Source organism: Erpetoichthys calabaricus, chromosome 9, assembly GCF_900747795.2.
Source record: "Erpetoichthys calabaricus chromosome 9, fErpCal1.3, whole genome shotgun sequence".
Classification (NCBI taxonomy): domain Eukaryota; kingdom Metazoa; phylum Chordata; class Cladistia; order Polypteriformes; family Polypteridae; genus Erpetoichthys; species Erpetoichthys calabaricus.
The window spans coordinates 124,772,227-124,791,724 of NC_041402.2; the positions used below are offsets into that span (position 1 = coordinate 124,772,227).

General features: G+C 40.2%; 1 protein-coding gene across 1 annotated transcript in view; it reads left to right on the forward strand.

Moving 5' to 3' along the window:
• The window catches only part of zc3h18 (zinc finger CCCH-type containing 18), a 154,755-nt gene that overhangs the window by 60,113 nt on the left and 75,144 nt on the right, over positions 1 to 19,498 (forward strand). Inside the window, exon 7 of the mRNA XM_051931485.1 lies at positions 191 to 348. Coding sequence (XP_051787445.1) covers positions 191 to 348 — 158 coding nt within the window. The remainder of the gene's footprint in view (positions 1 to 190; positions 349 to 19,498) is intronic.

Genomic DNA, 19,498 nt, shown 5'->3' on the forward strand with positions numbered 1-19,498 from the left:
TTGATACTTGAGTCACAATAGTTCATGGATAATCTCCTAGTTTTACAACTATTGTTTTGTATACTGATGTTCAAGTTACAATTTCTTTTTGTTTTTACTTTTTGAGTTTGCCCCATAGGTACATTTTAAAGCATGTAATTTTAGTAAATAGTTTCTCCTTTTTTTTTTTTTTTTTTTTTTTTTTTTTTAGGTTCTAAAAAAAGCAACATTGCGGAAAGAACAAGAACCTGATTTTGAAGAAAAAAGATTTAATGTTACTATTGGGGAGGATGACAGGGATTTTGACAAAGAAAATGACTTTTTCAGAGAGAGAAACTACCGCATTACGAGAGAAGTTAGAGACCCTGGGTAAGGAATTAATCATACTGTTTAATGTAAATTATAGCACAAATAAATATTTGGGGAAAATGTACAATCCATATATGTCTATAATGTGTGTGTGTGTGTATGTATGTATGTATGTGTGTGTGTGTGTGTATATATATATATATATATATATATATATATATATATATATATATATATATATATAATGTTTGTATACAGTACTGTGCAAAAGTTTTAGGCAGGTATGAAAAAATGCTGTAAACAAAGAATGCTTTCAAAAGTGGAAGTGTTAATCATTTATTTTCATCAAACAACAAAATGCAGTGAATGAACAAAAGAGAAATCTAAATCAAATCAATATTTGGTGTGACCACCCTTTGCCTTCAAAACAGCATCAGTTCTTCTAGGTACACTTGCACACAGTTTTTGAAGGAACTCGGCTGGTAGGTTGTTCCAAACATCTTGGAGAACTAACCACAGATCTTTTGTGGATGTAGGCTTCCTCACATCCTTCTGCCCCTTCATGTAATCCCAGACACATTCGATGATGTTGAGATCAGGGCTCTATGGGGGCCATACCATCACTTCCAGGACTTCTTGTTCTTCCTTATGCTGAAGATACAGTGGTGTGAAAAACTATTTGCCCCCTTCCTGATTTCTTATTCTTTTGCATGTTTGTCACACAAAATGTTTCTGATCATCAAACACATTTAACCATTAGTCAAATATAACACAAGTAAACACAAAATGCAGTTTTTAAATGATGGTTTTTATTATTTAGGGAGAAAAAAAATCCAAACCTACATGGCCCTGTGTGAAAAAGTAATTGCCCCCTTGTTAAAAAATAACCTAACTGTGGTGTATCACACCTGAGTTCAATTTCCGTAGCCACCCCCAGGCCTGATTACTGCCACACCTGTTTCAATCAAGAAATCACTTAAATAGGAGCTGCCTGACACAGAGAAGTAGACCAAAAGCACCTCAAAAGCTAGACATCATGCCAAGATCCAAAGAAATTCAGGAACAAATGAGAACAGAAGTAATTGAGATCTATCAGTCTGGTAAAGGTTATAAAGCCATTTCTAAAGCTTAGGGACTCCAGCGAACCACAGTGAGAGCCATTATCCACAAATGGCAAAAACATGGAACAGTGGTGAACCTTCCCAGGAGTGGCCGGCCGACCAAAATTACCCCAAGAGCGCAGAGACGACTCATCCGAGAGGTCACAAAAGACCCCAGGACAACGTCTAAAGAACTGCAGGCCTCACTTGCCTCAATTAAGGTCAGTGTTCACGACTCCACCATAAGAAAGAGACTGGGCAAAAACGGCCTGCATGGCAGATTTCCAAGACGCAAACCACTGTTAAGCAAAAAGAACATTAGGGCTCGTCTCAATTTTGCTAAGAAACATCTCAATGATTGCCAAGACTTTTGGGAAAATACCTTGTGGACTGATGAGACAAAAGTTGAACTTTTTGGAAGGCAAATGTCCCGTTACATCTGGCGTAAAAGGAACACAGCATTTCAGAAAAAGAACATCATACCAACAGTAAAATATGGTGGTGGTAGTGTGATGGTCTGGGGTTGTTTTGCTGCTTCAGGACCTGGAAGGCTTGCTGTGATAGATGGAACCATGAATTCTACTGTCTACCAAAAAATCCTGAAGGAGAATGTCCGGCCATCTGTTCGTCAACTCAAGCTGAAGCGATCTTGGGTGCTGCAACAGGACAATGACCCAAAACACACCAGCAAATCCACCTCTGAATGGCTGAAGAAAAACAAAATGAAGACTTTGGAGTGGCCTAGTCAAAGTCCTGACCTGAATCCAATTGAGATGCTATGGCATGACCTTAAAAAGGCGGTTCATGCTAGAAAACCCTCAAATAAAGCTGAATTACAACAATTTTGCAAAGATGAGTGGGCCAAAATTCCTCCGGAGTGCTGTAAAAGACTCATTGCAGGTTATCGCAAACGCTTGATTGCAGTTATTGCTGCTAAGGGTGGCCCAACCAGTTATTAGGTTCAGGGGGCAATTACTTTTTCACACAGGGCCATGTAGGTTTGGATTTTTTTTTCTCCCTAAATAATAAAAACCACCATTTACAAACTGCATTTTGTGTTTACTTGTGTTATCCGTATTACTAACCGAGAATGCTAAACCGGATGGACGCAGGGACATCCGGCCATGGGCCGTAGCCGCAAAAAGACGTACTGCGCAGGCGCAAGAAATGAGGGGCCGCGAGAGGCGGATGAGGGGCCGCGAGAGGCGGACAAGACCACAGAAAAAAGGAGTGAGCAAAGAAAAAAGAAGACAAAGAAATGAGACGCTGCAAGCACAGAAAAAAGGAAAAGGCAAAGAAAAAAGTAGTTAAAGGCAGGCGCCGCACGAAACCCATTGCACACGAAACTAGCACACAAAAAAAAAGAAGACGCTCGCGCACAACAGCAAGGCCCCCCCCCCCCCCCTACAGGCACCGGACGGGAGACACACCAAGAGGGGGATATAACAAGTCCCTGGAACACAAAAAAAAAGAACACAAAACCACCCCACACACCCTACAAGCAACGGACGGGACACACACAAAGAGGGGGATTCAACAAGCCCCTGGAACACAAAACGAAAGAAGACGCTCGCGCAACAACAATCCTCACCCCACATCAATAAGAAGTGACACCCAAAGCCACATATCTAAAGGAAACGTCCATATTAAACATACGTCATCTCAACACCTTCACACTAGGCAGCATAGGTGGATCTCCTTAAAATAAAGCACTATTAACCGTTCAACTGGAGAAAAGGCTCCATATTAACAGTGAGTGTGATCCTCCTTATTACTTATCCATATTTCGCACGCTGAGGAACAAACAAGTCATGAATACACGGTCACGGGTACAAAACGATTCGGATCGGATAACGGGACCAAACACACGAACACGAATGAAACAAGAAAATACACGGCGGCGCATACAACGCGATTCGGAAACTCCGTGAGAAAAAATGTCTCGGATCAAAAAACGCAAAGCTCAAGTAACCCCGTTACAGAGACGTGCCCAAATGGACAGACACATTGAACACGCATACAGCGCGAGTCTCAAAGTGCTGCATCGAAACAAGCACGATTTCAAAAGAAAGAGCTCGCGTCTCAGACATACAAAAAAGGGAGCGAATAGACAGAATAAATGAACGCAGACGAGTACAACGCGCATATGACCGGCCAGAAAACAAGCAAGCAAGACTCCAAAAGGAGAAAGCTCAACTGACCGACATACAAAAACGGACAAGGCACGATACAAACAATGCACGACGGAGAGTGAAACGGACTTTGCGGAAAGCGGAGGCGAATCAATTAAAAATCAAAAATAGCGCGTCACAAATAATGGACATACAACAACGCGGCACTCAAACACCACAAGCAAAACATGCCCGTCGCAGACATCAACGCCAGACGTCTGCTAAACGTTTACGCCGGTTGGCTGACAACGCCTTCAATAATGAGTCCACTATTGAGGAAAATTCATTGGGATTAATGAATGTCATTTGCAATCATTGTCATTCACTTAACCTCCCAGAAGAAACAACTGGCAATACAAATAATGAATTTACACGTTGTTGTCAAAAGGGTCAGATTAGACTACCTCCTTTACATTCATATCCTGAATATCTACAGAAGCTTCTAACTAACAATGTGCCTGAAAGTAAAAACTTTATGAACTGCATTAGATCCTACAATAGTTCATTTGCTTTTGCATCTACCGGAGTACATATCAGGCCACCAAAAGGCAATGGCCCATACTGCTTTCGCATATGTGGTTAACACAACGCACTATATTATGTCCAAAAAATATTAATGTTAATCACATTAATAACCAGGTCATTTCATTACTTCCTGGAGAGACACGGCTCTTTCTAAGCTCTGACAAAGTTGACTCTGATGACGACAATGAACATCTGAATTTCCCCTTAGAATATTTGAACACTATTAACCCGGACGGATGACCACAACACAACCTTACCCTTAAAAACGGAACAATAATCATGCTATTAAAAAAACCTTAACACTAAACAGGGTTTATGCAATGGCACACGGTTAGTCGTCAACACCATGACACACAATGTTATTCAAGCAACAGTTCTTACAGGATCACATGCTAACAATACTGTTCTCATTCCTAGAATTGACCTTACGAGTTCTGACCTAGAATTACCTTTTACATTGAAACACTGACAGTTCCCCATTAAACCTGCATTTGCCATGACCATCAACAAATCACAAGGACAAACCATGGACAAGGTTGGCATCTACCTCTCTGAGCCCGTTTTTGGACATGGACAACTTTATGTTGCCTTCTCTTGTGTTCGACGTTCATCTGACGTTAAAGTTAAAAATGATCCATGCCAAGGAAGACTCATTCAAAGACAAGACACCATCTTTATTACTAATGTTGTATACAAAGAAATATTCCAATAAAACATTACTCTATGCCAAACACTCTATTTATTTTTTATTTATATAGGCATCATCCAAACCTGCACACTATTCTATATCTAATTCATACATCTCACTCTTTGTCATGCCCCAACGCCAGGGGTTGGCGAGCGAAGCCCCCTAGTATTTGACTAATGGTTAAATGTGTTTGATGATCAGAAACATTTTGTGTGACAAACATGCAAAAGAATAAGAAATCAGGAAGGGGGCAAATAGTTTTTCACACCACTGTAGTTATTAATGACTTTGGCTGTATGTTTGGGGCCTTTGTCCTGCTGCAGAATAAATTTGGGGCCAATCATATGCCTCCTTGATGGTATTGCGTGATGGATAAGTATCTGCCTGTATTTCTCAGCATTGAGAACATCATTAATCTTGACCAAATCTCCAACTCCATTTGCAGAAATGCAGCCCCAAACGTTCAAGGAACCTCCACCATGCTTCACTGTAGCCTGCAGACACTCATTATTGTACCGCTCTCCAGCCCTTCGCCGAACAAACTGCCTTCTGCTACAGCCAAATATTTCAAATTTTGACTCATCCGTCCAGAGCACCTGCTGCCATTTTTCTGCACCCCAGTTCCTATGTTTTCATGCATACTTGAGTCGCTTGGCCTTGTTTCCACATCTGAGGTATGGCTTTTTGGCTGCAACACTTCCATGAAGACCACTTCTGGCCAGACTTCTCTGGACAGTAGATAGGTGTACCTGGGTCCCACTGGTTTCTGCCAGTTCTGAGCTGATGGCACTACTGGACATCTTCCAATTTTGAAGGGTAATAAGCTTGACGTGTCTTTCATCTGCTGCACTAAGTTTCCTTGGCCGACCACTGCGTCTACGATCCTCAACATTGCCCGTTTCTTTGTGCTTCTTCAAAAGAGCTTGAACAGCACATCTTGAAACCCCAGTCTGCTTTGAAATCTTTGTCTGGGAGGGACCTTGCTGATGCAGTATAACTACCTTGTGTCTTGTTGCTGTGCTCAATTTTGCCATGACATGAAACTGTCTTCCACAACCTCACCTTGGTAGCAGAGTTTGGCTGTTCCTCACCCAGTTTTAAGCCTCCTACACAGCTGTTTCTGTTTCAGTTAATGACTGTGTTTCAACCTACGTGTGACATTGATGATCATTAGCACCTGTTTGGTGTAATTGGTTGATCATATACCTGACTATAATCCTACAAAATCCATGACTTTGTGCAAGTGTACCTATAAGAATTGATGCTGGTTTGAAGGCAAAAGGTAGTAACACCAAATATTGATTTGATTTAGATTTTTCTTTTGTTTGCATTTTGTAAATTGATAACAGTAAACAATCATTATTTATATTTCTGAAAGCATTCTTTGTTTACAGCATTTTTTCACACCTGCCTAAAACTTTTGCACAGTACTGTGTGTGTATATATATATATATATATATATATATATATATATATATATATATATATATATATATATATATATATATATAATTATACACACACACACACACACAGCATCCGGAAAGTATTCACTTTTTCCACATTTTGTTATGTTACAGCCTTATTCCAAAATGGATTAAATTAATTTTTTTCCTCGGAATTCTGTACACAACACCCCATAATGACAACATGAAAAAAGTTTACTTGAGGTTTTTGCAAATTTATTAAAAATAAAAAAACTGAGAAATCACATGTACATAAGTATTCACAGCCTTTGCTCAATACTTTGTCGATGCACCTTTGGCAGCAATTACAGCCTCAAATCTTTTTGAATATGATGCCACAAGCTTGGCACACCTATCCTTGGCCAGTTTCGCCCATTCCTCTTTGCAGCACCTCTCAAGCTCCATCAGGTTGGATGGGAAGTGTCGGTGCACAGCCATTTTAAGATCTCTCCAGAGATGTTCAATCGGATTCAAGTCTGGGCTCTGACTGGGCCACTCAAGGACATTCACAGAGTTGTCCTGAAGCCACTCCTTTGATATCTTGGCTGTGTGCTTAGGGTCGTTGTCCTGCTGAAAGATGAACCGTCGCCTCAGTCTGAAGTCAAGAGCGCTCTGGAGCAGGTTTTCATCCAGGATGTCTCTGTACATTGCTGCAGTCGTCTTTCCCTTTATCCTGACTAGTCTCCCAGTTCCTGCCGCTGAAAAACATCCCCACAGCATGATGCTGCCACCACCATGCCTCACTGTAGGGATGGTATTGGCCTGGTGATAAGCGGTACCTGGTTTCTTCCAAATGTGATGCCTGGCATTCACACCAAAGAGTTCAATCTTTGTCTCATCAGACCAGAGAATTTTCTTTCTCATGGTCTGAGAGTCCTTCAGGTGCCTTTTGGCAAACTCCAGGCAGGCTGCCATGTGCCTTTTACTAAGGAATGGCTTCCGTCTGGCCACTCTAGCATACAAGCCTGATTGGTGGATTGCTGCAGAGATGGTTGTCCTTCTGGAAGGTTCTCCTCTCTCCACAGAAGACCTCTGGAGCTCTGACAGAGTGACCATCGGGTTCTTGGTCACCTCCCTGACTAAGGCCCTTCTCACCCTGATCGCTCAGTTTAGATGGCCGGCTAGCTCTAGGAAGAGTCCTGGTGGTTTTGAACTTCTTCCACTTACGGTTGATGGAGGCCACTGTGCTCATTGGGACCTTCAAAGCAGCAGAAATTTTTCTGTAACCTTCCCCAGATTTGTGCCTTGAGACAATCCTGTCTCGGAGATCTACAGACCATTCCTTTGACTTCATGCTTGGTTTGTGCTCTGACATGAACTGTCAACTGTGGGACCTTATATAGACAGGTGTGTGCCTTTCCAAATCATGTCCAATCAACTGAATTTACCACAGGTGGACTCCAATTAAGCTGCAGAAACATCTCAAGGATGATCAGGGGAAACAGGATGCACCTGAGCTCAATTTTGAGCTTCATGGCAAATGCTGTGAATACTTATGTACATGTGCTTTCTCAATTTTTTTTATTTTTAATAAATTTGCAAAAATCTCAAGTAAACTTTTTTCACGTTGTCATTATGGAGTGTTGTGTGTAGAATTCTGAGGGAAAAAAATTAATTTAGTCCATTTTGGAATAAGGCTATAACATAGCAAAATGTGGAAAAAGTGATACGCTGTGAATACTTTCCGGATGCTCTCTATATATATATATATATATATATATATATATATATGTATATGTGTATATATATATATATATATATATATATATGTATATGTATATGTATATATGTATGTGTGTGTGTGTGTGTGTGTGTGTGTGTGTGTATGTATATATATATATATATATATATATATATATATATATACAGTGATCCCTCGATATATCGCGCTTCGCCTTTCGCGGCTTCACTCTATCGCGGATTTTATATGTAAGCATATTTAAATATATATCGCAGATTTTTTGCTGGTTCGCGGATTTCTGCGGACAATGGGTTTTTTAATTTCTGGTACATGCTTCCTCAGTTGGTTTGCCCAGTTGATTTCATACAAGGGACGCTATTGGCAGATGGCTGAGAAGCTACCCAACTTACTTTTCTCTGTCTCTCTTGCGCTGAAGGGGGTGTGAGCAGGGGGGCTGTTCGCACACCTAGACGATACGGACGCTCGTCTAAAAATGCTGAAAGATTATCTTCACGTTGGCTACCTTCTGTGCAGCTGCTTCATGAAGCGACATGCTGCACGGTGCTTCGCATACTTAAAAGCTCGAAGGGCACGTATTGATTTTTTTTATCTGTCTCTCTCTCTCTCTCTCTGCTCCTGACGGAGGGGGTGTGAGCTGCCACCTTCAACAGCTTTGTGCCGCGGTGCTTCGCATACTTAAAAGCCAAACAGCCCTATTGATTTGTTTGCTCCTTTGAAAAGGAAGATATGTTTGCATTCTTTTAATTGTGAGACTGAACTGTCATCTCTGTCTTGTCATGGAGCACAGTTTAAACTTTTGAAAAAGAGACAAATGTTTGTTTGCAGTGTTTGAATAACGTTCCTGTCTCTCTACAACCTCCTGTGTTTCTGCGCAAATCTGTGACCCAAGCATGACAATATAAAAATAACCATATAAACATATGGTTTCTACTTCGCGGATTTTCTTATTTCGCGGGTGGCTCTGGAACGCAACCCCCGCGATGGAGGAGGGATTACTGTATATGTATATGTGTATATATATATATATATATATATATATATATGTATACATACATACATACATACTGCCTGGCCACAAAAAAAGTCGCCACCTGGATTTAACTAAGCAAATAGGTACAAGCCTCCTATTGGATAATTACTGCTTGGGTGATTATCTTTCAGCTGGCAACTAGTTATTTAACCCCAACTGGTGCAATGAGTTGCTTCTCATTTCTTAAACAACCATGTCGAAAGACACATCTCGTGGTCGTGGAAAAGGTGTTAGTCTGTCTGAGAAGGGTCAAATCATTGGCATGCATCAAGCAGAGAAAACATCTAAGGAGATTGCAGAAACTACTAAAATTGGGTTAAGAACTGTCCAACGCATTATTAAGAACTGGAAGGGTAGTGGGGACCCATTGTCTTTGAGGAAGAAATGTGGCCGGAAAAAAAATCCTGAGTGATCATGATCGGCGATCACTTAAACGTTTGGTGAAATCAAATCGAAGAAAAACAACAGTAGAACTCAGGTCTATGTTTAATAGTGAAAGTAAGAGCATTTCCACATGCACAATGCGAAGGGAACTCAAGGGATTGGGACTGAACAGCTATGTAGCTGTAAGAAAACCACTAATCAGTGAGCTAAACCGGAAAAAAAGGCTTCAATTTGCTAGGGAGCATAAAGATTGAACTCTGGAGCAATGGAAGAAGGTCATGTGGTCTGATGAGTCCAGATTTATCCTGTTCCAGAGTGATGGGCGCATCAGGGTAAGAAGAGAGGCAGATGAAGTGATGCACCCATCATGTAAGATCTTGGTGAAAAATTAATGCAACACTGGATGGAACTAAATCTTGTGACATTGCAGAAGCTTATCGAAACAATGCCACAACGAATGCGTGCCGTAATGAAAGCTAAAGGCGGTCCAACGAAATATTAGAGTGTGTGACCTTTTTTTTTTTGGTGGCGACTTTTTTTTTGGCCAGGCAGTGTGTATATATATATATATATATATATATATATATATATATATATATATAGATTCAAGTCGATTGTTTGCTGATTGTTTGCTGCTACAAGATATTACACTTCACCAGCAACCACCCGGTATCTCATAAACGGAGCTGTGTTAAAACTCTATTCAGAAGAGTCCACACCCATTGTAATACGAAGGAAACAAAAATGAATGAGAGACGCTATCTCTTCCATCTTTTCACTTCAAACGGATACTCAAAAACATTCATTAATTGGAGCTTACACAGAAGACGCCAAAAAACTCAGCAAACAATCGACTTGAATCAGAACCCCCACCCCACCTGGCACTCACTCCCTTATCACCACAAGGTGTCTGAAGGTACAGCGCGCATCCTGGCCAAGTCAGGCGTCAGAATAGCACACAAACCCATGAACAATCTGCGCATGGTCCTCATTAATGCTAAAAACAAGAAATCGATAGCAGAAACATGAAACGCAGTTTATAGCATTCCATGCAGTTCTTGCTCAGCGGTATACATAGGACAAACTTCAAAAAGAATCGCAACACGTATACAGGAACATTGCAACGCCGACAGAAGAAAGGACTCACTTTCATTGATCTACATGCATACTAAATCAACAGGACATACATTTAACTGGGACAATGTACAAGTAAAATTTAAGGCCAGTACTAAAAGTGCCAGAGAGTTTGCCGAATCTTGGCTATCAAATGAGAACGCCATCAACAAACACTTGGACATAAATCCAGCATATGCAAACTTAAGAAGAACATGTTCATAATAAATAAACTGTACACCCAATACCCCCCCCATCACACTGATTTAGCCACCCCCCACCCCCTCCACGTAATATTTTGCTATATATTTCCTTTGATTCTTGCAAGTCTAAGGATTATCCTCTGATGAAGACCCCTGGCAGGGGTTGAAAGCTCAGGAATGAAAACTACTTTATGATATGTGATTCATTTTTCCAGCTACAAATATGCAAACCGTATCACAGACCTTCTTTTCCATATATATGTATGTATGTATGTATATATATATATAACACACACACACAGCGTATATGTGTATGTATATGTTTTTAATGTTGAAATTTTACCACAAAGATTTATAAGTGCAATCAGACCATATGAAAAAGAATGGACACAACATAATGGCATATAAATGTACTTCACGTGTTCAGGTAACTGGAACAAGAGGAAATAAAGACCAAACTTTAACTGTGAGGAGGCTTTATTCATTCATACTCTAGGGCTGTGCAATGCCGAACATAGAAAACAAACAATTGGACTTGTATTGTAAAATAGATGACATATATTTAAGATATGTAGTCTAATACTGCATTCTCCATGTATTTCTCATTAATGCTTTCTCACTCAAAAGCAATAAAAAAACTCCAGAAACAGGATTTTATAAACAGAATACAATTCAAAATTGTTAATTTAGCTAGCCAAATTAATTTTTCAGCAGAAACAGCAGGTTGGACTTTTGGATTATTATGAATAATACACTATTTCTATTTTATTAAATCAAGCCATTTGCTTAAAGATAAGAGTTTGGTCACATTTCCAGAGATCAAGGCAACTCGCTTTTTCTGCACAATATGCCCAGAGAGTGAAAACAACATCTCGGAAGGCACTGAGTACTTGCTTTGCGAGCAAGGCAAGCTAGCTCTTTGTATACCAGAGCATGTGTGGACCACCGCTTTAGGGGGCAATCCTCCATGCTGATGACAGGCTCTGCTTTATAGCACTTTTGACATTTTTGAATACAGTCCTCCTCCTCATCAGATTCTGACTCTGAAGCCACTAGGAGAGATGCTTTCTTCTGTGGGGGTTCTGATGTTGCAGCTTGCACTGGTTGCTGTATCTCTTCTTTGAGGATGCCAGCAATCATTGACCCCACCTCAGCTCTGTTTGTTTTCTTTTATCAAATTTGCAATTAAAAAACATTCTTTGTGGATGTACTGTAATGTAATATCACAACATTCACAGAAGAGAATAGATAGATAGATAGATAGAATAGGCAATGAGTAGAGAATGGCAAGCCCCCCTCCCAGTCCAACTTAAACTCCACGCTACTACTGTTGCATCATGTGAGGAGGCGGCCCATGCCACTAAATGTCTCATTATCTGACACAAAAATCATACCAGTTTAATGCACAGTGGCTAAAATATTTCCGTCTTTTTTAATTATCAAGCCAATGTTTAGCAGGAACTAATAAGCATCGTGAGAAATGTTAGCAGGCACAATGCCATACATTACTGTAAACCCGATTTTAAAACGGAATAAAGTATAAGCATAGCTTTTCAGAAAACAAAGTAAATGAAAAGAAACACATGGCATGTCATCATCTGTGACTGCTTCTAATGACACACAAAAAAATAAAAGTTAATGAGGAGGTTCTTAAAATCAAAGTGAACATTGCGTACTGTATCGCAAAAGACGTACTTCCTTTCACAAAATTTGGCCCACTCATATTTACTACATAAAAAATGGAATAAAAATCAATCTGACTTATAACAACCATAGGTTAAAGGACTGGACAAATAGCCGACAGTATGAAAAAATAAGTTGCTGCTAAAGTAAGAGACTCCCACTATGTGTATTTAATGATCAATGGAGACACACATATTTCAATAACAGCGTGCAAGATTGGTAGAAGATAAAAAAATGGGTGTTTCTCCAACTCAGCATTTGTTAGCAAGACCACGTTAGTTTTATGTAGGGCTAGTGCATCTCTTAATGGTTGTTCGTTTCTTCACACACGCTTCACCATCTCCAGAGTGTAGTTCCATGTAGTCTGCACTTCTTGTATGAGTGTCTCAGTCTTCAGGCCATGCGCGACTTGCTGTTTCTTAAGTTCTGCAGTATTTGATGGACTGTGCTTGAAGTGCCCCACCACCTTTCAGCATTTGGAAAGTGCGCTGTCAAATGCACTGTTCTGCAGAGACACTGTGACAGAATGTTGAATGCTGTATGCGATGCATGGCAAGTGTTCGAAAGGCAGCTATCTCGATCCACTTCATTTCTGGTAGCAGCCTTTATTTGTGTAAAGCGGTGTCCCTATTTCTCTACACATTTACTTTTCAGCTCTGAGACCAAAAAAGGAAGCAGTGCCTAAGCATGGCACACCCGCTACAGAATTATTTACATCAAATATTGACAAAAAAAAATGGGTTGTCAATTATTCTTTTTTTTTTCTGCATCATCACCAAATTTCCATTAAATAAGTCAAAGTATTTTTGAGATTTTTGGGGGTATTTAGTTTTTCTGTTGTTAAGAAAGGGTTTTACTGCTAAATATTGATACATTAAAATGTCTGTTATTAGCAGATACCTAATGGTTTAGATGTGCCATCCTGCCATGTTTAAACTTTTTAGCTAAATGTGGAATAATGTTTTTGTTAACGAGGGAGTCAGTCAGTTATCTTTGCTTTATATAGTACATATCTATATATATAATTCACTAAGCCGTCGACATGTAGCCACCCATGGAAAGCACGCCGGAAGGGGCGTGGATTCACTAAACCACCGACAAGTAAGACGCCAATGGCGCACGCAGTAAGGAGCCATGCCCACCAACTCTTAGACCATTGGATACGATGAAAACTCGCAGAGCCACGCCCACCAACTCGGACGTGACGCCTCGGAAAACATGCCGTCATTTCTGTTTGTCTGTGCCACAGTCCACTTGCAGCTCTGATCCATGTTGACTTTTCATTAGTCAACCTCAGTGGAACCTTGGTTCACACAGAGGCAGTGCCAGAGAGAGAGACAGAGGCACACACAGGCAGCGCGAGAGAGAGAGATGCGCACACACACAGGCAATGCCAGAGAGACACAGAGGCATACACACAGGCAGCGCGAGAGAGAGAGAGCCGCGCACACACACAGGCAGTGCCAGAGAGAGACAGAGGCACACACACAGGCAGCGTGAGAGAGAGAGCGCTGCGCACCCACACAGGCAGCGCCAGAGAGACAGAGGCATACACACAGGCAGCGCCAGAGAGACAGAGGCATACACACAGGCAGCGCGAGAGAGAGAGAGCCGCACACACACACAGGCAGCCCGAGAGAGAGAGCCGCGCGCACACACAGACAGCGCCACAGAGAGACAGAGGTACACACACAGGCAGCGTGAGAGAGAGAGCCGCGCAATCCTTTAAAACTAAGGTTAAAACACAATGAAGGAAGCAGTCTTTAAAAACCAATAAGCCCTGTGCCTCTTTTTCATTAGCGTCTCACCTGCTTCACCGATGTAGGCCCTGCAACAGTCGAGACGCTCTCTCAGCAGCTGACCTTCTCTCTGCCTGACTCCACTACTGTCAGTCGCCTGATTAAAAATGGCCTTTTGAAGGGGAGCTATGGACCCGCTATACCACAGGAACACATTGCCTTTGAGCCTGCTCTCGCTCACTCTAATGTACCGGCTTTCTCTCTCTCCTCACTCGCTCACACACTGCACAGGGGAGAAATGCCCGCAGCACGACTCCACCCGGAAACCGTTTCAGCCACACTTCCACGCCCCTCGCTACGCTGTGAGTGCGATGATTATTTATTTAAAAATGGCCTTTTGAAAGGGAGCTGTACACCCGCTATACCACAGGATCACCTGTGACATTGCCTTCACATTGTTTTCCTTTTATTTATGATCCTGTCGAGCAGGTCAGACACCCAGGCAAACAACACTGAATAATCAATAGCTGCAACCATTTTGCCCGCCCCAACTCCTCACCTGAGTCGGTTTCGTCTGTGTTCAGCAGTGTTTCCCAAACTCGGTCCTGGTGAACCCCTGTGGATGCAGGGTTTTGTTCCAACCAGATTCCTAATCATTAATGCCGGTGAAACTCATCCGGGATAAGTCTGTTTTTCAAACGCAGACGTGTAGCACATTAGTCTAGCAGACTAGCTGGATGTAATAATCTGAAATGAATGCGCGCCCTCGCGCTGAGTGAAAAGCCAATGTATATTGAGTCTAAAAAACATTATCAGCAAGTCTTTGATAGGCTACAACAAAATGATGAAAGAACGGGTGCATTTTTTTCACACAAGTTGGGTGGGTGGGTGTTAGTTAGTTAATTAGTTACTCAAAGGATTTCAAGATTTAATATGCCCAACCGGTAACACTGTAAAAGCAGCCCACACCAGAAAAGACGGCTGGCAAAAAAGTGGCCGACAAATTAAACGCGTGTGCATTGTACAGTACTTACTGAAAGCAGCGTTACGGATTTTGCAAATGTTCATTTTTTTCCCTCTGCTTAAAAAACATTAAAAAAGCGGTGTGATTATGCGGCGTATACTATGCTGCGGGTTAGTATGCACCGTGTAAAACAGTTTGTTTGTCGCGGATAATTTGCCTTTTCCTTTAACACGAAGACAATTTCCTGTTAGATTTGCCTTTGCGATGACAATTAATAAGGCACAGGGCCAAACTTTCAAAAACATGGCTAGCAGGTCATACGCTCGCACTGATTCCGTCCCTGCCTTTTGTACACCTATACCCCCCCGGTATTACCATGGTCGGGTCACATGGTGGATTATATATAAAAAAGCAGCCTAAACCGCAGACAACAATGAAAAGTCTACATGACTCTCACGTGCATGTGGACTGTGCAAAGAGGAAAATGACTCAGGTGACGAGTTGGGGGTGGGCACATGAAATGTTACTTTTCTTGGTGATTTATTACATTTCTGATTTTTCAAATGTTAATTTTCTCCCTGTGCTTAAAAATCATTTAAAAAGCGGCCTGATTATGCGGCGTATGGTACGCCGCAGGTTGGCTAGTATAATATACAGTACTAGCTGAAATACCCGCCATTGCCCCTGAGGAAAATAAAAGTTTTTTTTTGTGTAATTGTTTGAGAAAAATATAATGAAAAAAAAAATCACAACTTTAAAAATAAAAATAAATTAACAAACAATAAAGACTCACTAATGTGCTTGTCTTGCGGTGTTGTATGTATGTTATCATCTAGTTGACTCTCGGAACCAGCCAACTCTATTTAATTTCAAAAGCAACAGGGACGCGGTGGTGCTCAAACAAAGAATTCTGGCAGTCACCTCCACTTTGCCCTCTGGTGGTCGTTCAGAGTGTCAACTGGATAATAACATGCATACAAGACCACAAGATCACCCCCCACCCTACCCAGAAGGGGGTGGGCTAGGGTTGATTTCACCCTACAGTATTTTTAGTCGACCAATGAGGAACATTTGTACCAAGTTTCATGAAAATTGCTCCAGCCTTTCGGAAGTGATGCTGGGACATACATACATACATACATACATTGACTTTCATATATATATATATATATATATATATATATATATATATATATATATATATATATATATATATATATATATATATATATATATTTTTTTTTTTTTTTTTTTTTTTTTCTTCTGTGGAGTGAAATACATGAGCTCTTTCTAGGGTTGATTTCTGATCCAGACCCATGCTACAGAGGTTAGCACTTTGTATTTCCAAAATATTTTCGGAGAGCAAACTTGACCAATTATATGCACCTGGCAGTATCGTACAAGAACTTTTGTCATATGAGAAGACATACTGTAATATTTCCAGGTCACATGTGGCTAGAGGCACTAGTAATAAAGACAGTGAACATTGTTGAAGTGTTAATGAATTCAGGTGTTACAACAGCAGATGTTCAGTATACATTCATGTTATAAAAGTAAATATAGCCCATAGCAGGGGTCTCTAACGCATTGCTCGCGAGCCACCGGCAGCTCGCAACCTCTTTCAAGTAGCTCGCCAAAGGGTTAATGAATCCTACATAAATCTGAAAACTTGATTAGTCAAATTAGGGGTGGGCAATCTTCCCAAAAAATCATATCATGATCATTTTAATACAAAATCGCGATCCACAATCTGAATTGCAATCTATTTTTTCAATGTGACATTAGTAAACGTTCAAAATAATATGCAGTTAAAGTCTCAACAGCATTCTCAGCATTTCTGGAGCTTAGTAGAGCCAGATAACTATAGGAATCTTCACCAAGCAGCTCTGAAAATGTCTGCTTTGTTTGGGTCTACATACCTTTGTGAGTCTGCCTTTTCTGACATGAATGCCATGAAATCAAAGTTCAGAACAAGACTGACAGATGAACATTTAAATGACTCCATAAGAGTGAACCTAAATGGCTACACTCCACCATACACCTCTCTTGTTGACTTCTTGCAGTGCCAATCATCTTATCTAACTAAAAAAACACATCACACGTGCAACTGGACATGTGAATACACTTGTGAAGTGAAACAGTGACATGTAACAAAATGACAAATGACTAAGTAATATCTGTGTATTTGTAATTGCATTGTTTTGTTTTGACAGTATTCATGTTTTAATTCAATAGTGTGAGATACACTAGAAAATGCATACAGACATACAAAATGCACTTGCAGGTGAACTAAATATTTCTTGTGATGTTTTAATACAAAATGTGGATACCAACATTTTGTAAATGTTCAGGCAAAACAAGCTTATTCAGTTTGTTTGGGCTGAAATAAGCAATGAGAATAAACGTTAGAAAATATGAGTAGCTCTTGGCCATTTTCATTTTGTAAAAGTAGCTCTCTCGGGGGGTTGGATGGAAACCCCTGGCCTATAGAAATGTATTGACTTTTTCAACATATTTGAACAGGCAAACAGTAGATCATCATGTAAACATTGCTTACAGATAAAAGTGATAAACTTGAATAAAAACACAAGGAAATTTGCATTTGCTATCTTTTATTCTATATCAGTATCACTAAATTTAATGGTCCACTGGGGAATATGTAAGTACACCCTTGGGCTTTCAAGCTGGTATTGCCCCGTTTTGCATAATGTCTCGCCATACTCTTACATCAACTCAGTGAAATTTTTGACCCACTCCTCCATTCAAAATTCCTTCAGCTGCAAGATCTCTTTTCTTCTACTTAAAGCCTGTTTAAAATCCCCCCCACAACAGTTCAATGGGATTCAAATCAAGGTATTGACTAGACCAGTCCATAACCCCTATTTCTTCTTTTTGAGCCATTCTTTGGTGGATTTGTTAGTATGCTTCACATCATTATTATTATTAGTAGCTTCACATTTTCCTCAAGCATATTTTGACATGATGCAGAATTCATAGTTGATTCAATGACTGCAAGCTGCCCAGGCCCTGAGGCAGCAAAGCAAGCCCAAGCCATAACATTTACACCACCATGGTTCACATGTGGTATGAGGTTCTTCTCCTGAAATGCTGTCTTTGGTTTGTGCTAAACATGTCTACTGTTGTTGTGACCAAACATCTCTCTTTTTAATTCATCTTTCCAGAGCATATTATTTCAGAAGGCCTGATCTTTGCCTGTATTCTCAATGGTAATCTATTGTTTTGCCATAATGTTCTTTTTGGGCAGCAAATGTTTTTCCCCTGTCACACCTTGCATACAGGTCAATGTTGTGTACTGTCCTTCTGATTGTAGATGCATGCCTTTTGTCACCAATTTTCACAAATCCCACAATAAAATTTTGGGGTTCTTGGAAATAGTATCAAACAGTCCGCTCTTGGGCTGAATTTGATAGACTGAACAGTTCTTAACAAATTAGTGGTGGTTTGAGTAATATCCTTGTAGAAATGCACTATATACATGTAACACTTTAATTTTTATTTCTATCATTAACACAAAGTACTGACTTCAGCTGTGTTTGAAAGAAATAATCACATAACAGATTTAGAAACAGGTAAATTACATTTTTAGCATTACTAAATATCAAGAGTAGTGAAAAGTCAAGCAAAATGACACCTTTTATTGACTATCTAAAAAGATTACAATATGCAAGCTTTCGAGGCAACTCTGGCCCCTTCTTCACAAAAGCTTGCATATTGTAATCTTTTTAGTTAGCCAATAGGTGTCATTTTGCTTGACTTTTCACTACATTCATAATGGCTAACACAGTACAACACCCTAGTACTATAAATATCAAGAGTAATGTAATTTATAAAGCTCAATATGGATTTTTTATATAATTCTGCACCCTTGGTCCAATCTCAACAAAATTTGTCACACACATTTGTCAGGATTCCTTTTATTGCCCTGAATGGACCAATTTGAAATAAAATTTAGGTAAATATTAAGGTTTGAAGGTTTTTGGTTTTTTTTTTTTTACTCTGAATGTCTACAGTACACAAAATATCTTGCTCCAAGACAATGTGCTTATAATGACTGTCATCAATATTGCATTTTAAAGTCTTTTTGTTATTCTCTACCAGCTATATTGATCTCCGATTCCATCTCAGGCACATAAAATTTATAGCCAGAGTTTTGCCACCTGAAGGCATTAAGAGATATCAGAAAACAGGTTCTACTCTGTTCTGACTTGTGTGATCCTGAAAATCACAGGAGCTTAGTAAGAACAAGGCTCTTAGGCTTGAATCTGTATGTAGACCCCACCTTGCTGTATTGAGGGAAACAAGGAAAAACACACGTTTATTGTCAAGGTTAGGGGTAGTGAGACTTGAGTAGCCCACTATAAGAACAGTAAACCCTTAATGAGCAGAGCAAGAGCAGGTAATATGAATATAGATGGGCACAA